At 38.4% G+C, this 27,084-nt stretch overlaps 1 protein-coding gene across 5 annotated transcripts in view; it reads right to left on the reverse strand.

The window, feature by feature from the left end:
- CXADR (CXADR Ig-like cell adhesion molecule) overlaps positions 1-27,084 on the reverse strand; it is a 57,100-nt gene that overhangs the window by 13,737 nt on the left and 16,279 nt on the right. For 3 of the 5 annotated variants that reach the window (XM_045501601.1, XM_045501600.1, XM_045501597.1), the window contains 6 exons: positions 19,072-19,238; positions 14,794-14,998; positions 8,400-8,555; positions 6,865-6,987; positions 6,193-6,331; positions 406-4,696 (listed from right to left, as the gene is read on the reverse strand). In XM_045501601.1, coding sequence (XP_045357557.1) covers positions 4,432-4,696; positions 6,193-6,331; positions 6,865-6,987; positions 8,400-8,555; positions 14,794-14,998; positions 19,072-19,238 — 1,055 coding nt within the window. In that variant the 3' untranslated portion in view covers positions 406-4,431. Of the gene's footprint in view, positions 1-405; positions 4,697-6,192; positions 6,332-6,864; positions 6,988-8,399; positions 8,556-14,793; positions 14,999-19,071; positions 19,239-27,084 lie in introns of those variants that run through there. The other 2 variants (XM_045501599.1, XM_045501598.1) reach the window with 1 other exon arrangement.

Consider the following 27,084-nt stretch of genomic DNA (forward strand, 5'->3'; position numbering starts at 1 on the left):
ACATTCCTAAGTGTCTTCTTACAGAGGTATTACTACCTCATTCTGTTTCCTGTAGTCACTGTTTAGAATCAATGAACCATAACTAGCTGTGTATGTACTTAATGCTACTCTTGGAGTACTCAAATTTGAGTTCATGCTCCAAACTGTGAACTGATCACAAACTCTGTGGAGGCTTCAACCCCAAATATTACATTATGCTATATGCTGTCATGTAAATGCACAGAGTGGGGAAAGAGAAGTATGTTTGACATGTTTTCATGAAGTGTGATAGTCTGATCTTTATTCTGTTCAATAAAGGATGCAAGGAGGGGAGGAGAAAAGGAAACCCTGAGGAATAGCATTATTGAGGTTTTATAAAGTAGACATTTCTCAAGAGGCACAATGAAGCCACACGAGGCAGAAAACTGCTTTCTTCATTTTATTTCAAAAGTACACAAGGTCACAAAACTAGAGCAAGTTTTTGTTTTTTTAAAAACAAATTTTGTTCTTACAAATTTCAAAATCTGCACCATTGGATACTTAAGCCAGAAACTTTAAATACAAAATCACTTTTGAAACTGACACTTATCAATTCTCTACTTGCATATGTGAAGTGTCAAAATATTTTTTATCAGTAGTACAGGTGTATTTATCACAAAAGTTCACAGTTAGGAATGAGAGTAAGTGAATAAATTGTGGTTCTCTTAACACTTCCCATTGAATAAATTAGCAGAAAACAGAGTTCTCTGATTGGAGCTTTTGGTGTTCGTGACCAAAGCCAAATCCAACGGACATCATCACACTTTTAAAATTACAAAATAAGGTATTTTTTAAACTTGATTTTAAATAATTTTAAATAATAATTTTAGTAACTTTAATATGAGATTAGATGAAGCAAAATATTTGCTGATATCTATAAGTTAAACAGAACCACAATTCACAAATTTATTATTTTTCCCTGCTTCTGTAACACTGTAGAATTTGTGCTCAGTTATAGACCTTTTTTAGTGTCAAAACAGGCAAATGAATAAAAAATCCAACTGCAGAATGTGTTGCCTCTATTCCAAGTCTAAAGGCATTTGAAATATTAAAACTTGCCCAGAACATTTATACTACTAAACACATGGCTATTATAAAGATATATGTACATATATATATATATATAATGTCACAAGCCACTAAAAAGTTAAAATTGTGCCAACATTTTCTACAACTACTCCTTACATCAAAGCATTAACCACATAAATTTTTTTTTTTCTGTTCACACTGGAATAAGGCATCTGACAGCCCTAAACACTGTGGAAATTGAAGAGATTAGAAAAAAAAAACTTTAAACATTCATAGAACTTCAAATTTACATGCCACACGCACACAAAAAGACAAAACAGTTATTTTAAGAAGTCATACATTATAGAATTTGATATCCAACTTCATGCAGCAAGTTCTTTTTATATTTAATCACGTTTACTTGCCCCTTCACTTGCTCCAAACTTCCAGAACTCAATCTTAAAAATGATTTTTAACAAAAGTCAACTATTTCTTCATATCCATAATCTAACTGCATTTCTTCATTTAACCCCCCCAGACATACTCAGGCTCTGTTTCCATTGTAACAACTCCATGGTAAATAGCCCAAATTTAAAGGAAGTTATTCGCCTGGAATAACTGGTCAGTGTCTTCAGTAAGAAATTGTGGGGGTTCTCTAACAGGAATACTGCTAAGATTGCCAAAAAGAAAAAGAAAACCAGTAAACTACATATTTAAAGCACAGAACTCATACTCTACACTTTCGTTTCTTTTCAAATGATTCAAATGAAACTGAAAAAGATGGTGTCCAGTCTTTCAAGGGTACAGTAGAATCAACCTGTTTGTCTTCACAGATGCAGTGCCCATCTTGACGGACACTGGCTTTCTGATGGAAACGCACGAATTACAGTTTTTGGCTGAACTGCTTGGTGATTACCAATAGTAAAGAACAAATACCCGATCTCTAGTTCAACTGAATTATCACTGAGAATTATCTGGGAAGTTATCAGTGCCATCCGACTTTTGGATTAGACTGAAATTTACAATGAGAGCAGCTGGAGAACTAAGTCTCAAACTGAATTCTGTCGTTGAAATTTAATCACACCCGGCAAGTCTTTTCATTTTCAGGTCACGCAACTGATGTTTTTACAAGCTCCATTCTCAGGTTGTAGGTGGTATGGACTTTACTTATAGCCAAATCCTACACTAGAAAGTCTTACATGTCCACCTATTATGGTAACTCCTACTTAGACTGACTGACACTGTATGAAAACTGGTAACAGGAAGGACCAGATTTTTTTTTTTTTTTATTAATTGAACTTTGTGATGTTATTTATTCTTATACTATCTTATAAGTTTTGTCATATAAAACAGGCCAGACATCTGGCATTCAAAAATAGCTACTGTTATAAAACCATAAACACAAAGAGTGTTGGGGGTGTTGAAGTTTTAAAATCTTTATGAATAACACAGTTAAGCTGCACCCAAAAAGAATAGAGAAGAGGAGGCAAGATTCAAAGTATGAAAAGAGAAACGTGTCACAGTGATGTGTTTTTTAGGAACAGTACCTTCACCTCTAAGCACCTTTCAGGTGATAGCTAGCTCATAGGCACCAGAAATTCATAATAAAAATTAAATTACCCAAAGGCACAGATGAAAATGTTAACACAAGTATAAAAGCAATATTATGTAGGGTTAAAAACCTACCTAAAAAAAATGCTTCCAAATATATAAAACTATACACTAATCCATTACACAGACATTCAGCTTAAGTTCACCATTAATTATAAAGTATACACCGTATTCTGCCTAATCTCAAATTCATACCAACATTAATTTATAATGTAGCATTTACCACCACAGCACCCAAAGAGATCTACAGAAACCAACTCCCTACCAAAATCTAGGGAAAAGGTTTTAGAGCTAGTGAAATATTTATTGCAAACCTTATTTACTATAAAAGAAAACTGTTGGCTCATTTGACTATATCCACACTCCCTCACAATCTTAAGGGAAATACAAGAAATTCACTTTCTTCTACTACCACAGTATTTAACACATTTGGCAGTTAAGAGTATACCTTTTACTCCTTTTCCTTTCATTTCTTGCTTTTTATTAAGAATAAATCACTTTCACAAAACTAAGGCTCATTCTTTTCAAAGCTCACCTTCATTTTCTGCAACTACACAGACATGTTGGCCACACAAGAGCAGCTATGCACCCTCCCAAGTCTGAAATACAGAACTGATGGAGGACACTTACTAGCTTAAAATTATTTCATCTTCTGAGTCTAGAAAGAAAATATCCTCCGGGGACTAAATTCAAGTGGGTAAATTTAGGATTACATGTTTCTAGAACACATAATATGCAATACCAACCACAAAGTTCACCCCCCACGCCCCCACCAAAAACAACCACACTGAACCAACCAGGTAAAAAATGCTTTTAAATTTGGAACCCATAATTAGGGAATTTCAAACTGTTAATACATGAGCCATAATTTTTGTTAGAAAAATATCTTGTCCAGGGCTAGTATTTAGTTGGAACTGCAAAATATTCCATCCTGTTTCTGGCTGGTCATTGTTCTGAAGACCATCATAGGCCTCAAGGCCTTCGGATTACTCCTCAACAAAACCCATACTCACTATTGCACCCCTAACTAGTGTCATTGCTGTATGTAGCTGACAGCAAATTTTCTAAACAAATCAGAGAGATGCTCCATTATTTTAGCATATAAAAGAGCTTACTGCGTCCCTGTTGCCTATAGCAGTCTATCAACTAAATAGTTAAGAAATCATTTCATAGACAAGGTTTATGAATGATTCTGAAGTAAAAGTAGCAATTTCTAGAATACTGTACTGTTTTCTATGTTATTAGAAGGATTTCAAACTCATATTTAAATGACTTTTCTAAGAAGCTATAAAAAGAACAAACATAAGTGTATCATAAATATTTCTGCCATGAATATTTCTTTATCAACTTGGAGGGAACTATCTGATCACAAATTGAGAAAAGCAATCTAAAAATAATGGTAGAAAAAAGTAAGTACCACTTTCAGATGATTCAAGTATCAACTCAGAGTGCATGTAAGTTCACCAATTTCTTCACCTATGATTTCATATTCAAAGTGCTATATTTTAAGTATTAATATTTAGAAATCTTATCAAATCAATCTCCTAAAGGAAATTTTTTTTCAGATGGTGAATGTCTTTAGTGACTTCAATGCCTTTACTATTTCAATAACCAAACATAACTTTTATTATTTTTTTTTCCCCAAACAAAACTTTTTAAAGTATAACTCTCAGTTTCCAGTTAACTTCTTTTTGATCTATTTTGAGGCTGGTAGCAGAATTTAAAACGGAACTGGCTTCCCTATCTGAAGAGAAGGAAAGAGAGATGGAAAGCCTAGATGAAAGCACAGAGGCTCTATACTATAGACCCATCCTTGCTCTGTGCTGGAATCATCACAGGCACTGCTCCCATCCTACTTAGATTAGGGGCCGCTACCTTGGCAGGTGGGAGAGTCGGACTCTGAGGAGTGCGTTCAAAGTCTTCACTTGGTACTTGGTTATACTGAGTCTTGGAATATCCTTCCATGTTGGAAGGAGACATGGATCCCAGGGATGAGTGATTGCTGCCGATGTAGCTTCTGGCAGTGGATGTGCGGCTCTTTGGAGGAGGCACGTCTTCCCTAGAAAGCAAAGATCCCAACACAAGGTTAAAGAACAAGTTTCTAAAAACCTACAGTTATATAAGCTGTGAAAAATGGACAGGAGTGAGAAAAGATCCTCTAAGTACCAGGTATATAAAACTGTGTGTGACACAAATAAAGCAAGCACAGTAAGGTACAATGTCATGAACTGTGTATTTGTCCAAAATCTATCATTTACAGAGTGTGTATCTCCACACAGAAATGTAATTTTTACAAAAATGTATGCTTCTATAATGTTGTATTATAAGGAACAAACCTCAAATATCTTCATACTCTACTATCACTGATTAAGATAGTCTAGTTAGAGTCAGGCAACACATTGTAGTTGATAAAGCACTAACACTCACAGATGTATTTCCACCGAAAAAAAAAGGAAAGAAGGAAAGAAAGAAAAAAAAACCTTTTTGTTATGAAAGTTACTTATCTAAGACCTTAGCTGAAAATTTAGCAGATTTAAATTTGCAAAAGCTGAGCATTTAGGCATAAGAATTTTCACACCAAACACTGACAAAGAATATATATGAGTACCTCTGGTGCAGTTTAAAAATACAAGTGCCCAAGGGCACCCGGGTGGCTCAGTTGGTTAAGCATCAGACTCTTGAATTCAGCTCAGGTCATGATCTCATGGTTGTGGGATCAAGCTGGGTGTGGATGCAAAGACAGAAAGAAAGACAGAAAGGAAGGAAGTCAGGGAGGGAGGGGGGAAAGGAAGAAAAAGAAAAAAAGAATTCAAGTGCCCAGACCCCATGCTAGACCTATCAAAATGTCAATTTATTTCCTGGATGTTATTTAGGTCATGTTATCATTTTTTAAAAAAGTTCTATAACACAATATGCACTTCTAGTTAAGATCTACTGGCTTAGAATGTTAAAAAATAAAATAATATCACATTATCAACAGTACTATAAACTACCTATGTCACTTGATACTATCAGGTCTTTCTTTTCAAACCTTACTATCTGTTTTTTTTTTTTTAATTTATTTTTGAGAGACAGAGAGAGATAGAGGGCAAGCAGAGAGAGGGAGACACAGAATCTGACGCACGTTCCAGGCTCTGAGCTGTCAGTACAGAGCCCAACGTGGGACTCAAACTCATGGACCGCGAGATCATGACCTGAGCCGAAGTCGGATGCTTAACTGACTGAGCCACCCAGGCGCCCCTCATTTTTTTTTTTTTTTTTTTTTAAATTTCATGCCTGCACTTACTGGGAGAAGGCAGGCAGTCTAGAGATAAGTATTGCAGAGGCCCTTACGATAGGATTCAATATTGGGGCAAAAGGGAGGGCACAATGGAGGTTGGTGGATTCTGCACCCTCGAAATTGAAAGTAAAAGCCTTCAAATGCATTGAGGGGAAGAGCTACAGCTTTTACCCAGTTCTTAACGTGGTAAATGCTTCAGATGGTTAAGAGAACTCATGCTTTGGAAACCAAATCAATTTAGTTTATATCACTGAAGTCTTATGTCACTTAATTACCTGATATCATGATGAACTTCCTTTTCATATTTTTCTTCTCTGCGCTTTTTACGACAGCAAAAGACGATAAAGCCAATGAGCACGAGAGCAAGCAAAATCCCTACAACAGCTCCTGCAATTGTCCCAGCTCTGTTTGAAGCTGGAACAAGATGTTAATAAGAAAATAATTAATAGTAACAAAAACCTATATCTAGTCATGTTGAAGGTAAGGATACACACTGACAGAGTTCATAGCATATATTAACTTTAGGAGACAAATTAATTAGTTTTTGGTCCAGTGGGAAAATCCACTGAAAGAACTTTTTTCTGAAATGTATAATCTATTTCAAGCATAAAAATTATAAAACTAAAAGATTTTAATATTCACAGCTATCTTGGCAGGCATATAAGAATATTCTAAATAGCTTGTGTTTATAATGGCGAAACATGGTCCAAGAGTCGATTTGACAACTCTTAGCTTCTTAATGTCATTACAGTAATGAAGATCTTATTAATACTGTATTTTTTTTTCCTTTCCATGACTTACAATAGCTAATCACTGAGCCACAGGGTGCTTTGCTAAAAGTTGGCATCCCCTTGCTGTTAATACACACTTGCTGACTGAACCAAAGGAAGCTGTATAAAGCCCATGGAAACAAACATCATCACAACAGACAGAAAGAAGGTACTTACGAGGAACGACATCCAGGCGCAGCAGGCACTGATCAGAGCCTACTCTGTTTGTGACCGTACAGCTGTATGTCCCAGAGTACTCAGTGGTGGCATTTTTTACAGATATAACAGGTGAAGTCATTTCTAGGAGGAAAAAAAGGGTGTGTGTGTGTGTGTGTGTGTGTGTGTGTGTGGCAAAACCCACTTTTACAATACTGTATTGCTAAATTTTTAGTAAAGACAAGCCCTTATGAAGCTTGACAACCCAGGTAAAAGTGAGACAAGCTGAGGGGCGCCTGGGTGGCTCAGTTGGTTAAGCGTCTGACTTCGGCTCAAGTCATGATCTCGCAGTCCGTGAGTTCGAGCCCCACGTCGGGCTCTGTGCTGACAGCTCAGAACTTGGAAGCTGTTTCAGATTCTGTGTCTCCCTCTCTCTCTGACCCTCCCCGGTTCATGCTCTGTCTCTCTCTGTCTCAAAAATAAATAAACATTAAAAAAAAATTTTTTTTTTTAATAAAAATAAAAAAAAGTGAGACAAGCTGAACCTGGAAACAGAATAAATTGCCAGGGAGACATCTGCAGGTCTCCAGAATGCAAACACAGTTGACTCTTGGACAAGGGGGTGGGGGTTAAGCATTCTGATCCACTGCACAGTTGAAGAACAGGGTATAACTTTTGACTCCTCCAAAATGTAACTATAATTAGCCTACTCTTGACTCTGGAAGCCTTACAGTAACAAACAGTCGATTAACACATGTTTTCTAGGTTATGTGTATTATATACCATATTCTTACAATAAATAAGCTAAAAAGAATATGTTAGTAAGAAAATCATAAAGAAAATACATTTACAGTATTCTACTGTAAAAAATCCACATACAAATGGACCCACACAGTTCAAACCTGTGTTGTTCAAGGACCAACTGTAATTGTCCCTCCAGTTCATTTGTATCACCAGTGACAGTAACCACAACTGCCTTAGCCAGGTAAGGTCTCAGCTGAGGCAGAGCCACAACAATTATAAAAAATATTGGGGCATCTGCTGGACTCAGCTGGCAGAGCATGCAACTCTTGATCTCAGGGTGCTGAGTTCAAGTTGGTTAAGCATCCAACTCTTGATTTTGGTTCAGGTCATGATCTCACAGTTCATGGGATCGAGCCCCGTGTAGGGCTCTGCACTGACAGTGTGGATCCTGCTTGGGATTCTCTCCCTCTCTCCAACTGTCTCCCTCTCTGCCCTTTCCCTGGCTCATTTTCTCTCTCTCTCTCTCAAAATAAATAAACATTAATATATGTGTGTGTGTGTGTGTGTGTGTGTGTGTGTGTGTGTATGAAACAAAATATTATTATATCCTAAGCAGTGAAATCACTATAAAAATATTTTCATTAACATTATATGACACTAAGTTGTCATTATAAAACACTGAATAATTCTCATGGAATCCAGAAAAGGGAAGGTATTTGGGAATTTGAAAATATGTATACATACACACACACCCCTAACCAGACTTAAGTACAAATCAAAGGCACATAGTACAACTGCAAAATCACCAGTACCTGCTAACAATGAGGCGGGCAGTTTCTGTGAGTTGGACAATTTTTGCCATTGGTATTGTAATGGAAGTGAACCTTCTTTTGGTTCACATTTTAGTTTAAAGTCACTTCCAATTTCTTCTGATCCATCAACATAACATCTTGTACCTGAAGGCTTAACTGAGAAAAGAAATGTAACTTCATGTAAGAGAACAGAATTTATGTTTACAAGGATTAAACACACAGCGTGTCGCATAACCACAGACTCATAATCATGTGATCCTGAGTCCAGAGTTGATGGGACTGAAAGACTGTAATAGGTTATCAACACCAGTTTACTCAGCTTTATCCAAAACAAAGTAGGCAAGAATGAGCTCAGGCATCCCGGGTGGTAGCTCTGTGCCCCACCCCTTTCCAAAGGGCACATCTGAAAAAAGAAAGGACGGTGCGAACAGTACCCACTTCAGACTCAAGGAAGCTTCTGCCTCCCTCCACTCCTTACCTAATTCTTCTGAACTGGGTGACAGGTAGTTAGCCCTCTGGCAGAATCCACCACGTCATATCTCTCCCAGTGCTGCTACCTCACCAATCGACGGATTTATAATAAACAATGCTGATAATAGGGATACATATGTTTACCAAAGCCAGGACCAATTAACACTGCATTTACATTAACCCCAAACTATCCAGAGTGCAGTGTTATAAAAAGGTAAACCTGAGGTTATATTCCAAGTCTCTCTAGGTAACCGTTTAAGCAGCTGCTAAACCCATTACTTTCAACTCACTCCAAACACTGGATTAACACCTTAGATTTCATACTCTTCTGTTGAACTTTTATTATGGCACAATGTACATAAAATAAAATCAACACAATTGAATCTTGTGGGATGATCAGGTTTAATGAATGTGTAAGCACCACCATTAAGAACGGGTCCAATCCTTTTCCAAGCAAGTTCCCTCATGTTGAGATCTCATGCCACACCCCAAGCAGCCACTGATCAGATTTCTATCATACTATAGATTCATTCCACTTCTTATAGAGTCATATAAATGGAATAATACACATTTACCTTTTGTCTTGTTCCTTTTATTCACCGTAAGGCTTTTGAGACTGACCCATGCAGTTGCATATATCAGTAGTTCATTCTTTTTCAATGCTGAGCTTGATCTTTTGATGGACTATAACATAAATTTGCTTATCCATTCACCTTCTAATGAACACTGTTTCCAGTTTTAGGGCCAGTGCTAAAACTCAATCAGCTAAACGGAACAGGAGAGGTGTGTAGTCTGCCACCATCAGGGTGAGTGACCCATAAGGAAGGCACTATAAGGAGCCATAGCATGTCACTGGGCAAGAGAGGAGGGATTATGAAAGATTCTGAGGACGGTCTGAGAGAAGCGTGTACCTGTTCTAAATCAGATGATGTTTCTGAGGGAGGATTAGGAGAAGCAGGGATTAAACTGGAGATGAGGGCCATTTAGCAATGGAGTGCCCCAGGAAAAGAGGAGTAGTGCAAAGTGGGGGCATCACGGGGGAGGCCACAGTGGTCTCCAGTTTACTCCTGCCCCCACAACCTTGGAAACTGTGTTCCCTATGAATTCTGCAGCTGGCTTTTATCGGCATCCATCTTCCCAGCCTGATAAGTAGCACGACTGCTTTTTTCTTTTTTAGCCTGAGCTCATTTTTATTCTTTCAGTCCTGAATGGGCATTTATTCTTTCACTACTATCAAAATGTAAATGGATTTTACAGTTTTGTGCTATTACAAATGCTGTTTGAATAGTACATAAATATCGATACATGTTTTCTTTTTTCTTGGTAATTTCTGGGTCATACATGGTAAATGCATGTTTAACTCAATAAAAAATGGGCAAATGGTTTTCCAAAGTTGGCCAACAGAATTGTTGGGGGCATCTTTAAGGTTGTCAATCATGATCTCACTTCACATATTTCTTGATAATCCTTAAATCTGATTTTATTTCTCCATGCCATCTCTTACTGACTGTACTTTTTAATAAGGATCAACACATGCATTTATTTAAATGCACTGATGATTTCCTAAGAAAATTTGTTTCTTTTTCAGGTTGGTCAGTCGCTCTGGGGACTACATCAATTAGACTTTTAATTCAGTCTAATGCAAATCATTTCACCCTGTGAATCTCCACTGAAATGAGCTTTATTCTCCATTTCTTCAAACTACCAAATAAACCTTTTATTACATAAACTAGCAGTAAGTGAGATATTAAAGCAATCCTTTCTACATCAAATTATCTATTGGTACCAAGTATTCTAACCCTAATCTTCATCTTTTCTCCTGAAAATATCTCTTTCCCATAAACCAACATATCCAATAACGGGCAGTTACTTAAAGTGGCTGTCACAGAGCTTGAGATCCATACTCTATATCAGAATAAGACTTCACCAACACTGGCTTCTGGGTGTCACTCTGGAGTGGCTATCCTGAAAGAAAGATAAAGAAACCACAAAGGAACACAGAAAAGTCTTGTCTTCTAATGTTTCTTTGGCCTGGAGTTCCAGGACACCTGGCCACTGTCCCCAGAACATTTGCCTCCATGATTATTAGCATAGCCAACAGTCCTCAAGTAAAGGTGCATGTCTATCACCTTGCACTTGGGCAGTGTCTCAAGGTCTACTAGTGCTGTACTCCATATGTCCTGCATCATCACCCCTCCATGCTAGTGGCCTACATCAGTCTATAGGAAGAACACTCGAAATTCCTATATGGGACAGGGTATAATTTATCATCACATCATTCATCCAGGAAAGCTATTTTTGCTTGGTTCAAAATACCAGGCTTCCTGGGCTTAGATCTAGTTTGCAGTAACATGGCTAAACACAAGAAGGTCGGAACTATTGGTAAATATGAGAAATAAGCCAGCACACTAAGCACACTGTGGCAAAATCAAGATGAAAGGAAGAGCTGTGAGAACCAGGTACTGTGGCTCCCACATGGAAATGGTAGCCAGTGATTACTGGACCTACAACACCACTTCTGCCATCACAGTAAAGTTTGCCATCACAAGACTAAAGGACTTCAAAGACTAGGAGACCAGGGGTGCCTGGGTGGCTCAGTCAGTTGAGTGTCCGAGTCTTGATTTTGGTTTAGGTCATAATCTCATGGTTCATGAGTTCAAGCCCCATGTCAGGGTCTGCACTGACAGCATGAAGCCTGCTTGGGATTCTCTTTCCCTCCCTCTCTGCATCTCCCCTGCTCACTTGCTCTCTCAAAAATAAACACTGTAGAAAAGAAAGATAAAAAGACCAGTAGATCAGTTTCACCATTTGAAACACCGCTAGCCTATAACAAATGGATTAATTTATGTAACAACAACAAAAATACCGAGTCCAGGTGAAGTCACACATAGAAATCAATGGGCAAAAATCTGAGGAGAAACAAGATATTTGCATAGTCTCAAAAATGGTCCCAAGATACATACACATACATACATACATATATGTATGTATGTGTATATATATATTTTTTTTAATTACAGATTTTTTAAATTTAATCCATTTTCTATTGGAGAAACTTTTCTATAAAACTAAAATCATTTCAAAGCAACAAATGGGAAACAAATGCCACACTCCTTACCAATGGATTGCAAATCCCTCAGGCCCCTCAAGGCCAGTGAGCTACTCCACATGCTGGTGCACTATACACATACAGGGAATGACTGTTACTCTACTCTTCAAGACAACCCAGTCTGTTTATACCAAAGGGTCTCAATAATATGCCCTATCAGAGGTCCTATCAGAAGGTGGTAGTGATATCTGACCACCACACTAACCCTCCATCAATTCTCTTTGTTACTGAGCTACAGCCACAGGAATTTTGGCATATCTGAAAGAGCTGGGCAGGCTCTGACAATGGGGCAAGCTATAGTAACACATCACCCCTCACACCTAGGCAACTAACAGTCATCCCTGTCCATGTCCACACAGCACATAGGGCTCAAGAGATAAACTCTCGTTATTCTGTGAACACCATGATGGCATCACCTCCAGATTCCCACAAGAAAATCAAGGTATTATACAGTCAAGCCTTCAAGTGAACTGAGCTCCACTGGACTAACACTCAATCTGGTCCCTAGAGGCCTCTTTGTTTTATCTTTCTTCCAGACTATACAAACAGATTTTTCAGGAAAAGCTAACAGATAAGCTTCCATCCAACTCTTTTTTTTTTTTTTTTTTAAGTTTATTTATTTAATCTCTACACCCAACATGGGGCTCAAACTCATCAGCCCAAGGATCAAGAGCCACATGCTCTTCTGACTGAGTCAGCCAGGCATCACCTCCCCACCCCCCCCCCACTTTCAAAATTCTGATAGTTTCTCCCAGCAGCAGCCATGACTCATCTGAAAAGATGGAAGAGAAAGTTACAAGAAATTCTCCTCCAGCTCTGACACAGCCTCTCAAATCACAGTCATCCCCATTGCCCTTCAGCAATCACTTCCCTTTCTCCTCTTCTCTTCCACTTAACCCGTCTCTCCCTCTCTGGTTTGGATTCACAGCTGGCCTGGCCAAGGTGATCCCCTCCAGAGCTAACAAAGAGAGTTACTGTGTCAATGCTTCTCACTTACCCATCTTGAGGTGTGAGATGCTGGCTTGTGAGGTTCCTGCATGGCAGTCATGGCTGCTGTCACCAATGTGCTTAGCCACATCATGTGCCAACCATTATTACTGACCCAGGTTCCTTCTAGGACATGAGCTGCCTTTTGCTGTAATGATTCCTTAGTCAGGAACTGCAAATTCAATCCAGAACTTGGTCCGATGGGAACATACACACACTCACACACACTGTGCTTATTCACACTGCTTCTGGAAATGTGTGCCAACAAATTCTTCCCAGTGTACCTGCCCACCTCAGGGTCCACAACAAATAATTCCAATACCAAGTACAGTCTGACTGGTACATCACAGACCAGTTAAAATTCCATATATGTCTTAACACAATGCTTTCTGGAGAGCATTGTTAAAAGAAGATATACAATCAGAGTTATAATCCTAAATATACCTGCATCTGGGATAAAAGTTCAGACAAATTATTAAACTTTTACCTGCTTTCACATTTATGAAAAAGAAAGGTAACTCCATGTTTACTAAATGTAGACACAGAGAGCTAGAATTTCCAACATTACCATAGGAAACATTTTGAACTAGTGCCATTTAGGATGAAGTGCCTTTTACCAGGGCCTTGGTGTGCTACTCAAGTGGAAGACTGCCATACCAACCAAAACACCCCTGAATTTGCCACTGGAGTGCACAAAAACCCACATTCTTGTTCCTAGTCTCTACTTGCTCTGATACTCATTCTTTAGAAAAGAGGGATGTTCTAAATGAGTCTGGAATCCAATACATCAATTTTCCATCCTCCCCACATTGATCAGTTCTCTAAAACAAAAGGAATGAGGATGTGGGAGAGAACTGGCTTGATCAGTTATTTCTAGGGGTGTGCTAGGCAGTTCTAGCAATCCAAAATTCCTACACAAAGTGGGTCTCCAAATGTAACCCAAACCAGGAGACCTTAGATCACAAAGAAAGGGAATTTCCTGTCATAAAACAGAGCTAGACAGTTGTGGTTTTCTATGTAGTAGCTGTTATACTTTTGTGTAAAGTCTACTGCAGTATTTTAGAAGTGTATTTACGAACAATAACCTTTCAGTTTCTCGATTGGAAGGAATTAGGAGTATTTGTGCACAACCACAGAATCTGGAGAAGAATAAACATTGCAGTCTCTGAAAGTTTACTTATCTCCTTAACTGTCATGGAGACAACAAGACATCCTAGTGATCACCTATCTAATCCCTTTACTTTAAGGATGAAAATCAGTGATCCTCAGGGAGGTTAAGTGATTATCTGATGTGTAAGGACCTTATCCCAACCTTCTACTATATTTCACTTCTCTGTTCTAAACACTCCAACCATTCATCGTAGAAATCTCACTTATTGAGTTATGTAGTTTGAAAAAAGCTTAAAGTGTCCATAACAAACACTTCTGAACTGAATGGAAAAGGATAGAGATTTAAGGATAATTAAATCCTTTTGTTTCAAAAAGGTAGGCTGAGGCCCAGGAAATGAAGAGATTCCATTTCAGTCTCAAGGCAAATCTGAGAATACAAAAACAAAACAAAACAAAAAAACAACAACAAAAAAAATCCCTCATCTCCTAATGCCTGGCTTAGGGTTCTTTTTTCATATCACAAAACTCCTTCATTTACCTTTAAACTCTTTTATGAATTTCACAAAGAAGCTAGTCACTCTTATTTTTTTTAATCCAAAAAAGTATGTTAGCTTTATGTTCTATGTTATCTGAGGACATTCGAATTCCTTCAAATGCTCCTACAGAACCATGTTGTACTACCCTCTTAACAAGTACCATTTAAAACAAATAACTTACCAAGAACTGTCAGCTGAATCTTCTTATTTCCAACACCAGGAGCTTTTTTCACTTTGCACTGATATGTGCCAATATCTGACAACTGTAAATTTGTTACATTTATTGATGCATCGCCAGATTTGAGATCATTACTTGTAAAATGCACTCGTCCTTTCAGATCTTGATAGTAGTCATCATAAATTTTGTCTCCAGAATATAAAATAATCTGAAAGAAAATAAGACAGGAGGAAAAATAAACAAGCAAACCAACCCTCTGTCTCATTACAGGAGTTCTGGATATGCCATGGTATTTTCTGTAGATCCAAAAAAATAAAAATAAAAACACAGTATTATCAGGAAACCTACAATTACTCAAATCACAGATTTAAAAAACAGATCATGGGGTGCCTGGCTGGCTCAGTCAGTGGAGCATGTGACTTTTGATCTCCGGGTTGGAAGTTGGAGCCCCATGGTGGGTATAGAGATCACTTAGAACAGTTAAACGTCCAACTTTGACTCAGGTCATGATCTCACCGTCGGTGAGTTCGAGCCCCACGTTGGGCTCTCTGCTGACAGCTCAGAGCCTGGATCCTGCTTCGAATTCAGTGTCTCCCTCTCTCTCCATATCTCTCCAGCTCACACTCTGTCTCTCAAAAATAAATTTACGTTAAAAAAAATTTAAAAACCTTAAAAAAGAAAAGAAAACAGAAAGCAACTGATCCTTCAATATGGTCACACACTTTGGCATCAAACTCAATAATCAGAGAACATGACTATAGTCTATATCCAGCAGGTAACTTTTATCTGAGATGTTAACTATGGGCAGTATAATCAGAAATAGTGTCATCTGTAGGAATTTCTTGATGGCAGGGATTTGGATTCTTTTCTGTATTATCACCTCCCCTGTGCAACAGCCATGCTAAGCCCACTCCTTACCCACTAGATGTTTTAGCTTATATATTAAATGTCTGCATCTAGGAAGCACTCAGTATCAGTTTGTTAAGTAAGTAAAAGCAACAACTGAAAGGTCCACAGCTGACTTACTCTATAAACACAAACCATCACTGTCTTTGCTGCATCTACTTTTCACACTGACTTGTCAATAGCAACACTGTGAACTCATGAGGCTGTCCTATCTTCCTCTGCATTTAACTGACTCCCTTATTCAATCTACTCCACTCAATCCCTCGTATTTTGTTACAAACGCACCTTAATAGGCCTTTAAGGAGCATCTGACAAGGTGTCCTCACCGTTAGTTATTTTGTAAACTCTCTTAGTATTTTCCCATGAAAACAATATTACAAGTGGTAGTTATGAAATGAAAAACTAACATTTGCCAGGCAATTTTGATTCCTCTTCACAACTCCGCCAGGGTGGTGCCACTGTCCACATTTAACCTTGAAGCTGAGGAAAGCAGTGGCTCTTAGAGATCAATTTTTGCAAAGTCACACGGCTAAGATGAAAATCAGATCCATTTGACTTGGTACTGACTTTATTAACTTTTTTGTGTCATTTTAAGCTTACAAAATCCTTATGCATATAGTCTTTCAGTGAATTCTTATCACAATCCTGAGAGGTATGTGTATTTGTTCCTATTTCACACATGAGGACAGAGGCTTATGAAATGTGGGAGGCAGTACAGGATAGTGCAAAGGAGAATAAAGCGCAAGAGGGGAGTGAGAGAGACCTGAGTTCAAACCCCAACAGCTCTGTTGCTAGCTGTGTGCCCCTGGGCATGTTCCTTCAAATTTCTGGACATCCATTTCCTCTTCTTCACATGTATAATGATTCTCATTTAGGGTGTTGTTTTAAGGCTTAAATAAGTATATGTAATTGAAGTATATACAACACTGCCCAGCACACAGTAAGTGCACAGGACATGGTAACTGTTTGCAGACTAAAATCATACAAGAAACAAGGATGGTAACTTCTCCAGTCCAGTCCCCCACCATAGTGACTACTAATTTAACTGAAGTAAATAAGGCTCAGCTAACATATAATGTAACTGAAATTCTCTATCAGCATCCTCTTTTGCATCAATCTTTTCCTGTCCCTTTTACCTATCTTTTGGTTTGATTTTACTGCGTTTTAGGTTAGAGGCCAGGTTTCTAAACCCAGAAATAGACACTTAAACCCAGTCTCTAGTCTCATACTTGTCTCAAAAGTCTGTAGGTGACAAAGCTGTGCCTCCCACTCAGCACAGAAGACTTTGGGTCCTCCTTTCACAAAATACTGTGCTTCCTGGTCTCTAGATATACCTTGTCAGACAGCTTAACACCGGAGTCCTAAGCCAGAAGCACTGAAGACCCGTGCTTTCCATTCATTCACGTGAACTGGGGGAGCGGTCATGGGCTCTAAGAGGAGATGGCATCTGCACTGGCTAGGGTGTGAGGAGTACACAGAACCTCAGGTAGAAAGAAGCCTGTGTTCGGGGTGCTGGCACTGACATGGAAGGAGAGACAAGGGACAGCAGAGCAAGACAGGGAGGTGCAGGATTTCTGGGCTGAGCAGACAAAATGAGTTAGGCTCTATTTTGCTTAGGGAGATAGAAGGAAGTTGCGGTAGCAGAATCAGGGCAGAAGTATGTGCTTGGAGGGGGTGGCCCTAGTCATTCACAACCTGGGAAAGACGTTCATTTTTTTCCTTCAGAAATACATCATGGGAAACCTGCGTGAAATTGCCAAAAACAGTAAGTATTTCACTGCACTGATACAGTCGTTAAATGGCTTAATAACCCCTTCTTTTAGATGGACCATAAATAAAAATAAATTTTCTCTTCCAAATGTATGTTACTATATTCCTCTATATATTTACATTTATTTTTCTCTCCCTGGTCTAATAAAATGTTATTTTTAAGAATTAAATGTGTCAGTGGGAGCCTGGCTGGCTTGCCCAGTAGAGTGTACAACTCTTGATCTTGGGGTTGTGAGTTTAAATCCCATGCTGGGGGTAGAGATTACGTTTAAAAAATAATAAAATCTTTAAACAAAATTAAGAGAATAAATAAAATTAAATGTGTCAGACAAAGCTAATAGTCAACATCCTAAGTTGGGTGAAATATTTTGGTACCATTAAAAGGCAAAGTGTGATATATGTATTTGGAAATTAGATTATTGGGCAATTTCCCTCCTTTGTGCCACTTCTGGATTTCTAGGTTTTCTACATTAGGCTCTTAATACTTTATAATCAGAAAAAACTTCTATAGGGGAGCCTGGGTGGCTCAGTTAATTAAGTATCCGACTTCGGCTCAGGATCTTGCAGTCCATGAGTTGGAGCCCCACGTCCAGCTCTGTGCTCACAGCTCAGAGCCTGGTGCCTGCTTCAGATTCTGTGTCTCCCTCTCTCTCTGCCTCTCCCCCGCTTGCGCTTTGTCTCCTCTTTCTCCCTCTCAAAAATAAACTTTAAAAAAAATTTTTTTTAAAGAAAAACTTCTATAACAATATTTTGCTATTTAATTTTTTTAATGTAAAATTAGATATTTTATAAATTGTTCTGGTATGAAGGCTTTGTTTTCTAAGAAAGTCATTACACAGGATATTTAACTTGAAGAATACAGAAAACAGACTCTGTCATAATATGTACCTACATTACATTGTTACACACGGTGACCCTTACACAGGTAAGAGAATCCTTGTGTTAAAAACTGAATTCCAGGGGTGCCTGGCGGCTCAGTCAGTTGAGGGTCTGCCTTTGGCTCAGGTCATGATCTCACAGTCTGTGAGTTCAAGCCGCACGTCGGGCTCTGTGCTGATAGCTCAGAGCCTGGAGCCTGCTTCATATTCTGTGCCTCCCTCTCTCTGCCCCTCCCTTGCTTGTGCTCTGTCTCTCTCTCTCAAAAAAATAAACATTAAAACAACAATAACAACACTGAATTCTAAAAAGAACAAAAACAAAAAACTGAATTCCGTCCAATTCTTCACAAAGTCTAGTTTCCTCGTGGTCCCCTGGCACATTATGCATATTCCTGCCATGCATCATGCCTGCTCCATACGCTCCTCCTCCCACCATGCTGTGGCTCACACTTCGAACTCCAGATTTCAGAACATTCCTAAGTTCCTCTTCTGCCTTAAAGCTTTCTCTAAGAAAGCTTAGGCCACTTGTTATCCATTTCACTCCATTACACATGTCCTCACTTTCTGCCAGAGTGACTGCTTTCCTCCCCCATATCACAAGAGAGAAGTCTGGGCTTTCCTCATAGCTCCCCCTATCCCCACCCCCGTCCATGTGATCGGCATAGTGATGGACACTTAAGACAAGTTCTAGACTTCTGGTGGGTGAGCAAGCACTTAGCAAACTTACCACTTGATCCACCTTCTGATTATCAGCCGGTGATAACAGCCACTCGATGTCCAGTGGTCCCTGGTCTTCTGGACTAAGGGTAAATTTGCAGGGCAAATAAGCAGTTTCCCCTTTGGCCTTTTCAATCATCTGATCAGGAGTAGTGATACTTAAACTTCTGGTGAAATCTGGAGAAAGAAACATGCACATGGACTAAGCATCTGCTGTTAGGCTGGTAGCACGCTCAGCATACCCCAGCTGTTCAAGAGAACAGGCTGTGATTTGGGACCAGAGTGAGGAGGTCCAAACACAGTGGTCTCCAGTTTTTAGCTTGTGCCTTGTAGAAATGGAATGCCAATATTAATAACATCTCATCTGATACAATTTCCTTTAAGGGCACTGTGAATCTCCCAACATTACGTGCAATACAAGTTTCTATTGGTAGAGGGTATTCTATATCCAAGTAGATGTTTTAAAAGTAAACTTAACTACAGTCTCTAAAAGGTCAATGATATCATACCAGCTCAGGCTACACTAATTCAAACTTGTCACAGTGCCACAGACACACTGGGAACTCTTGCTGCTGGGGCACATGCTGATGAATTCTGACATGTTTTCCACCAAGGCTTCTTCAATTCTAAATTTTTATTAAATTAGGGGTGCCTGGCTGGCTCAGTCAGTAGAACGTGCGCTCTTAATCTCTGGTTATGAGTTCAAGCCCCACAATGGGCACAGAGCTTACACAAAATAAATAAATAAATATTTATTTATTTGGCTCAGTTGGTTAAGCATCCGACTCTTGGTTTCAGCTCAGGTCATGATCTCACGGTTTGTGAGATCAAGACCCATGTTGGGCTCCGTACTGACAGTCTGCCTGGGATTCTCTCCCTCTCTCTCTCTGCCCTTCCCCCACTCTCTGTCTCTCAAAATAAATAAACTTAAAAAAAATTATGTATTTTTTAATTTACCAAATATTTGGCCTTAATATTATCTGGAAGACTTTTCTTACTGTTTCTCTCTTCCTATTTCTCTTCTGAAAAATGTCTGTCATACTTATTACTGTTAAAAAGACATCTTAAAATTCCATAACTTATTCTGGAATTTGTATTCTATGAAACTTCCACTTAGGTCACAGAGAATTAATAACCATTAATGGCAATATTTGAAAAGTATGTAAAAACCAAAATAAGATGTCCTAAACCCCAAACAAAAATTCCAAAACTCTTCTGAGTTTGTTAAAAAGAAATGGCTTAAACCCACTGATTTTTTTTTTTTAATGTTTATTTATTTTTGAGAGAGAGAGGTGCAGAAGCAGGGGAGAGGCAGAGAGAGATGGGGACAGAGGATCTGAAGCAGGTTCTGTGGGAGCCTGATGCAGAGCTCGAACTCAGGAAACTTGAGATCATGACCTGAGCTGAAGACAGACACTTAACCGACTGAGCCACCCAGGCACCCCCTAAACCCACCGAATCTTTGTAAGAACAGAACAAAAAGTCTCCTCTTTGCTGCAAAACTCGTACCACTTACATGCCAAAAAAAAAAAAAAAAAAGTTAAAAGTAAACTACAAGCAAAATGGTAGTTTCTTGATAAATATCAGAGAAAAAAAACACTGAGTTTAATAAATTCACATTTTGTTTGTCAAGAGGAAAGCAATTTTGTTCATATCAACTCACATATAAAAATAGGTTTGTTCACTAGGTAGGTCTTAGAAGATCAAAGTCTGAAAAAGCCAACAATATGATATGAAATGCAAATTTAGTATGTAAATAAACTATCACACAGAACTTATTTTTTTAAACTACTTACACTATAAAAGTTTGCACAGCACTAGTTTGTCACATCTGTTTTCCTTTTGATAACCCAACATTTTCTTGCATATAAACTTCAAGTATCAACGTATACAGAACCAGAGTTTCATATGGTCATAACATTTGGTCCTCTCCATAACCTAACACTGACTTTCAGGGCTCAGTGATGATCTGGAAGAGGTCCTAAGCACTAAGATTATGGTACATGAGACCTGCCTCTCTCTCCTTTCTTTCCCCTGCTGTGACCAACATATTAACATTTTAGAGCAAAATTAAGAATAGGGGTGGCTGGGTAGTTCAGTCATTTAAGCATCCAACTCTTGATCTCAGCTCAGGTCTTGATCTCAGGGTCATGAGTTCAAGCCCAGCACTGGGCTCCATGCTGGGCAAGGAGCCTACTTTAAAAAAAAAAAAAAAAAAGTAAGTAAATGTGAGTCCTAATTCTCCATAATGATGATTTTGATGTTGTTTTTCAAATAATAAATTCCAACAGACCAAGCCAAAATATAGAATTAAATTATTAGCCATCCCAAAGTCCTTTCCATTATCCCTCAAAGAAGGTTAATGCATATCTACTGTCACTTATAATAAAATGCTAATAAAGTTAAAGCAATAGATTGAGAATGAAAGAAAAGCAAGATAACACACAAGCCATTTATATTCGAGCATCATCCTAAGCTTTTAATCACATTTAAGTGCACTCCTCAAAAAGCATATTAAAACTGGACATGTACTCTACCCTCCCTTAAATCAGAGGCTGGCCTAACTCTGACCAAAAGAGTGCTGCTGTGTGAGTTCCAAGGCAAAGTCTCAAAAGATCCTGTTGCTCCCACTCTTGCCCTCAGACCCCTGCCACTAAGTGACCAAACCACACAGGAGAGAACTGAGGTTTCAACCAACAGCTGCAACCACTCAACATGCAGACACCCAGAAAACCCAGCCCCAACCTAGACCAGTTGTCTGCAGCCCTATGAGTGAGCCTAGAACTCCCTATCTCAGCACAGCCTAAAATGACAACCCCCAGGATCGTGAACTCGCACACAGTTTTTGTTTTAAGCCTTTAGAGTTTGGGTTGGTTTGTTACACAGCAAACACTGATGATATACCATCCAACTCACTGATTCAACCCAAATGGACTATTTTATTCAATATCCTAAAAAAGACCCATTACTATTTCAATCTCCATTTCGTGCCCACATTCTATTTAAAATTATTTGATTTTTGCATGTATAATCTCAAGTGCTTCTCTTGAATTAATATTCAGTCCTCTGAATATACACAGTTTACCTTTTCTAATAAACTCAGTTCCATTCCTACCTCATTCACTAAGACATTCATTCTCCTACCTTCAACCTACACTGATTTTTCTTTGTCTTTATATGCATATTCACAGTACTTCACTTTCTGCTCTCTTTATTATCCAATTGGCACTTAGCACATACTATGCAAGGGTTTTTTTCCTTTATAAGCTTTCTTGCAAAGTTGATTTAGATAGCCTCCACGGTTTTTGTCATATGCTCTAGATGTCGATGAGCTTATCTTCTTCTCATAATACGTTGTATTAAGTGAATTCTAAAAACTCATGTCCCAATTTAAATCATTAGGCTCCAAAACAGTTAAAAGAAATTGTGGATACCCCTATCTTCTGTTGTAGTTCCTTGCACGCTAGTAGAAAAAGAACGGATTATAAATTTGATCAATTTTATAAAGGTTGAAAAAGAGTACTAAATCCCCCATAAGTTGTTCCTGTTACTTGAAGATCTTCTTTCCATAGCTACTATAATTTGTTACCTGCACTTAATTTGTCTGGATATTAATACTTTATGTATTAAGATACGAACAAGCTAAGTGTACTCCAGAATGAAAATTCCATTCCAAAATGAATCAAGACATAGCCCAAAAATATGGAAGGAACAATATATAAGAGTGAAGTTTTGCTATTAATTATTAAACTTTCAGGTTATTCAGTGCTTTTAGAGTTTTTATTTTATAAAAATAAAAAAAAAAAAGAGTTACTCTCTCCCTCTGTCCCTCCCACACTCACACAAGCTCTCTCTCAAAAGTAAACTTAAAAAAAAAAAAGTAACAAAGTTCAATGACATCAAACATCTAAATGTGTATAATGTTCAAGTCCTCCTAACCATACTCTATACTTCTATTGCACAGTCATTGGAATAAAATGCAACTTAGTTTTTCATGACAGTATCTTTCATTCTCTTGTTTGACACATAAAAATTATTTTTATCTTAAAAGACTACCTCAGGAAACAGTTACATATGTATTAAAATGATCGGGAAAGATATATACCAAACTCTTAACAGCAGTTATTGTTTCAAAACTGAGATTTTAAGAAGGGTGATTGCCCATTTCTGCTTTACACTGACATTCTCTTAATGTGTATGCTGCTAAAAAACTTTTTTAAACAGCTCTTTAAATGGCTTTCAGTATTTCTTTTTCCAAAAAAATGCTTAAAGCATTCAACTGCTCTTCAATGTGTTGCACTAGAAATGAATTAAAATCTCAAGATTGTACAAAACAGTTATTGGGTTTCCTAGCAACATTGAAGGGTTCTCTTTGCACAGAGGCATAGTTTTTGAAGTGTTGAAGTATGCAACAGTCACAAATTAATACAAGACAAAAGGCAGACGCTTGGTCCCATGCCGTGTCTCCGGGGATTCTTTCCTAATATGTGCTGCCCAATTCTATTTATGCAGCAAATTGAGCGATAATTTAACTTACAAACTACTTGCAGGTTCAAACATGGTCTGAAAACTAAATCAAGTAACAAACCTTATGATGTTATTCAAACTTATATTCAGTGTGATTAAATGCATAGAAGAACATTATCAACCACAAGTATTCGCTGAATCCAGTGAATAAGTGCTCAGCACTGGATTATATAAGTAAACAAACTGAATCACAACCCATTTTTGGCAGTGACTAAAATAACATCTCTTGGTTTTCTGCTTGCTTTTTTTTTTAACCTCCAGACTTCAAATCATTTGAATCTTCAGAGCTTCTCTTCTGCCCAGTCTGCCTTCTACTGCAGCATCAAAATGACACCAGCTCACCCAAGTATTTTTCTAGCCTTGATGTGGTCATCTCCTACCAAACATTAGAATTGTTGCTACCCTAAGAATGGAGAAGAACTGGAGATAATGGACTCCATTCCTCTAGCAACATTTTGAACTGATGACCTACTTTGATTTCTTTCTTTCTTTTTTAAATTTAAATCCAAGTTAGTTAACATACAGTATAATAATGATTACAGGAATAGAACACTTACATAGCACCCAGTGCTCAACCCAACAAGTGCCCTCCTTTATGCCCCTTGCCCATTTAGCTCATCCCCCCCACCCAACACCCCTCCAGGAACTCTCAGTCTGTTCTCTGCATTTAAGAGTCTTTTATGGTTTGTCTCCCTCTCTGTTTTTATCTCATTTTTGCTTCCCTTCTGCTTTCATTTCTTTAACTGACTTCTTCAAATTTAAGCTACACATTAACCTGGATGGTCTTCAGCGATCTTTTCCTTATCACAATCTTAAAATCATAGGCAAATGAAAAGCACTCACTGAAACCTTATGGTTGATTTTTTAAAAAAGAGAGAAAGAAGTAAACATAGGGATTTTCAATAATGTTGAGTGGATAAAGTCTTAAAAATGGAGAACACAAAAGCTATTAAAGAAAAGACACAAATTTAACTGTATTAGGTCAGAAAACCACAAGCTAGCTTTTAACAAATTTGCTGAATGAAGGAAGGCTTTCTGTTTTTCTATCACTTGGGAAACAAAGAGAACAGCTTCAAACATATTTTTCATGTCTTTATGTATATCAACAATATATTAAACGTGAAGTCTGACCAGTGATGGCATATGGACCGGGATTTTAAAGATCATGTCTGAGTCCAGGCACTTCTAGGAAGCATTCCTTGTGCCCAAACATGGATTGAATTAGATGTCCTCTATGTACATCTTGAGCAACTGATAAGTCCTCCATCATAAGCACTTTTCCTGCTTTATTGAAGTTGCTTTACTGTGTGCTTCCTACCCTGTACCCCTAGTGAACATTTCACAGTTTATTTTTTTTTTTAAGTTTATTTATTTTGAGAGAGACAGAGATAGCATGAGCAGGGGAGGGGCAGAAGGGGGAGCGTGGGGAGAATCCCGAGCAGGCTCCACAGTGCCAGCTGCAGAGCCCAACACAGGGCTCGAATTCACAAACCACGAAATTACAACCTGAGTGGAAACCAAGAGTCGGTTTGCTTAACCGACTGAGCCACCCAGGCACCCTACATTTGATTTTAAAGACCAAAGCAAGAAAGAAGAAAAGAAAAAATACAAAACGACCCACAAACACAAGCACCTTCACACGAGAAGGAAAACAGAATGGATCTACCAGAAATAAAAGATGGTCTATTTCAAAATAGTGGAGAAAACTTAAGTTGTAATATGACTAAAAGGTGGAAATCAGTTAAGACCTTCCTCTATTAAAGATGGAACTATAACTGTCAAAGTGTCTGGGGCTAATTATACATAGGAAATCAAGGAAATCAGTGGAAGCACTGAGGACAGAAAGATAAGAAAGGCCATATTTGTGGAGCACTGTGTTTGTACATGCTGCCCACTTTCTCCCTGCTCCACCTTCTCCCACTCAGAGCATCTCTAGCCACTTATCAAAGTACCTCTTACTTGTTCCCTCCTCTCTGTTCCTCACAGTGGGAACTGCCCCATCCTCTACATTACACAATGTGTTCCTCTATTGTTGACACTGTTTATACGGCCCCATCCTTAAACACATATTTTCACTCAGTTGACAGTGTCTCGGGGCTTCATCTCTGGAGGGTATGTCCCAAGACTAATTTAATAAACCCCCAGACTTGGGGCACCTGGGTCACTCAGTTGGTTAAGATCTGACTCTTGATTTCAGCTCAGGTCGTGATCTCAGTCCTCAGATCTTGTTTGCACCTTCTCTCTCTCGTTCTCTCTCAAAATACATAAACTATAAAAAAATTAAAAAATTAATAATAAAAAATAACCCCCCAGACTTGGCATTGGGCAAAACTGCTGAACTTCAAGTAGAGAGCGAAGGTCAGATCAGAGGGAAGGTGAAGGAGCTGCTTGAAAGAGGAAAGGTGACTAATGGGAGACAAGACCATCAGTCTTTATGGGAAAAGCATGGGAAGGGGGACCATGGGAAACCATGTATCCAGGAAAGCAAAGGAACAGAATGACCCCTACACAGAAGATACAGCTGCAAAAAGGCTGAACAAACCTGGTCATGTTCTGATGGGAGCAAAGGCTGATTTTTTTTTAAATTTTTTTTTCAATGTCTATTTATTTTTGAGAGACAGAGGCAGAGCATGAGCAGGGGAGGGGCAGAGAGAGAGGAAGACACAGAATCCGAAGCAAGCTCCAGGCTCTGACCCGTCAGCACAGAGCCTGATGTGGGGCTTGAACTCATGAACCATGAGATCATGACCTGAGCCGAAGTCTGATACTTTACTGACTGAGCCACCCAGGTGCCCCCGGATGCTTTCTTTAATACTAACATTACAAGAAATGTTAGTAAACCTGATAAGAAATTAACACATATGCAACTTTACATATAGTATATGTTAACATGAGAGAAATCAGACATTGAGAAAAACTTTTATTTGTAAATATTCTAAAATCACAACTGCAGCTAAAGAAGAGTCTTATTTTTCAACCATCTTTAGAACAACATGAGGCAAAAAGAAAAAACACTAAATATTGATGCCTTTCAAAATATCTAGAGTCATTCCAAAAATTTTTTTTTTTTTTTAATTTTTTTTAATGTTTATTTATTTTTGAGACAGAGAGAGACAGAGCATAAACGGGGGAGGGGCAGAGAGAGAGGGAGACACAGAATCGGAAGCAGGCTCCAGGCTCTGAGCCATCAGCCCAGAGCCCGACGCGGGGCTCGAACTCACGGACTGTGAGATCCTGACCTGAGCTGAAGTCGGACGCTTAACCGACTGAGCCACCCAGGCACCCCAGTCATTCCAAAAATCTTAACGAAAAAGGGGAAAACTGGGGGGGGGAGAATTTAAATTTACATTCCAAAAGTCTTGCAGATTTCTTTGAGTTCATGGGAAGAGGTACATTACGATGACCTTAACATCAATTGTCTTAAGTAATTCACCTGATATTGACTTTTATGAGAAATGTCAAAAAATGTCCTAACGGTTACTATTTTTTTTAAATG

The sequence above is a fragment of the Leopardus geoffroyi genome, chromosome C2 (genome assembly GCF_018350155.1).
Source record: "Leopardus geoffroyi isolate Oge1 chromosome C2, O.geoffroyi_Oge1_pat1.0, whole genome shotgun sequence".
Taxonomy (NCBI): Eukaryota; Metazoa; Chordata; class Mammalia; order Carnivora; family Felidae; genus Leopardus; species Leopardus geoffroyi.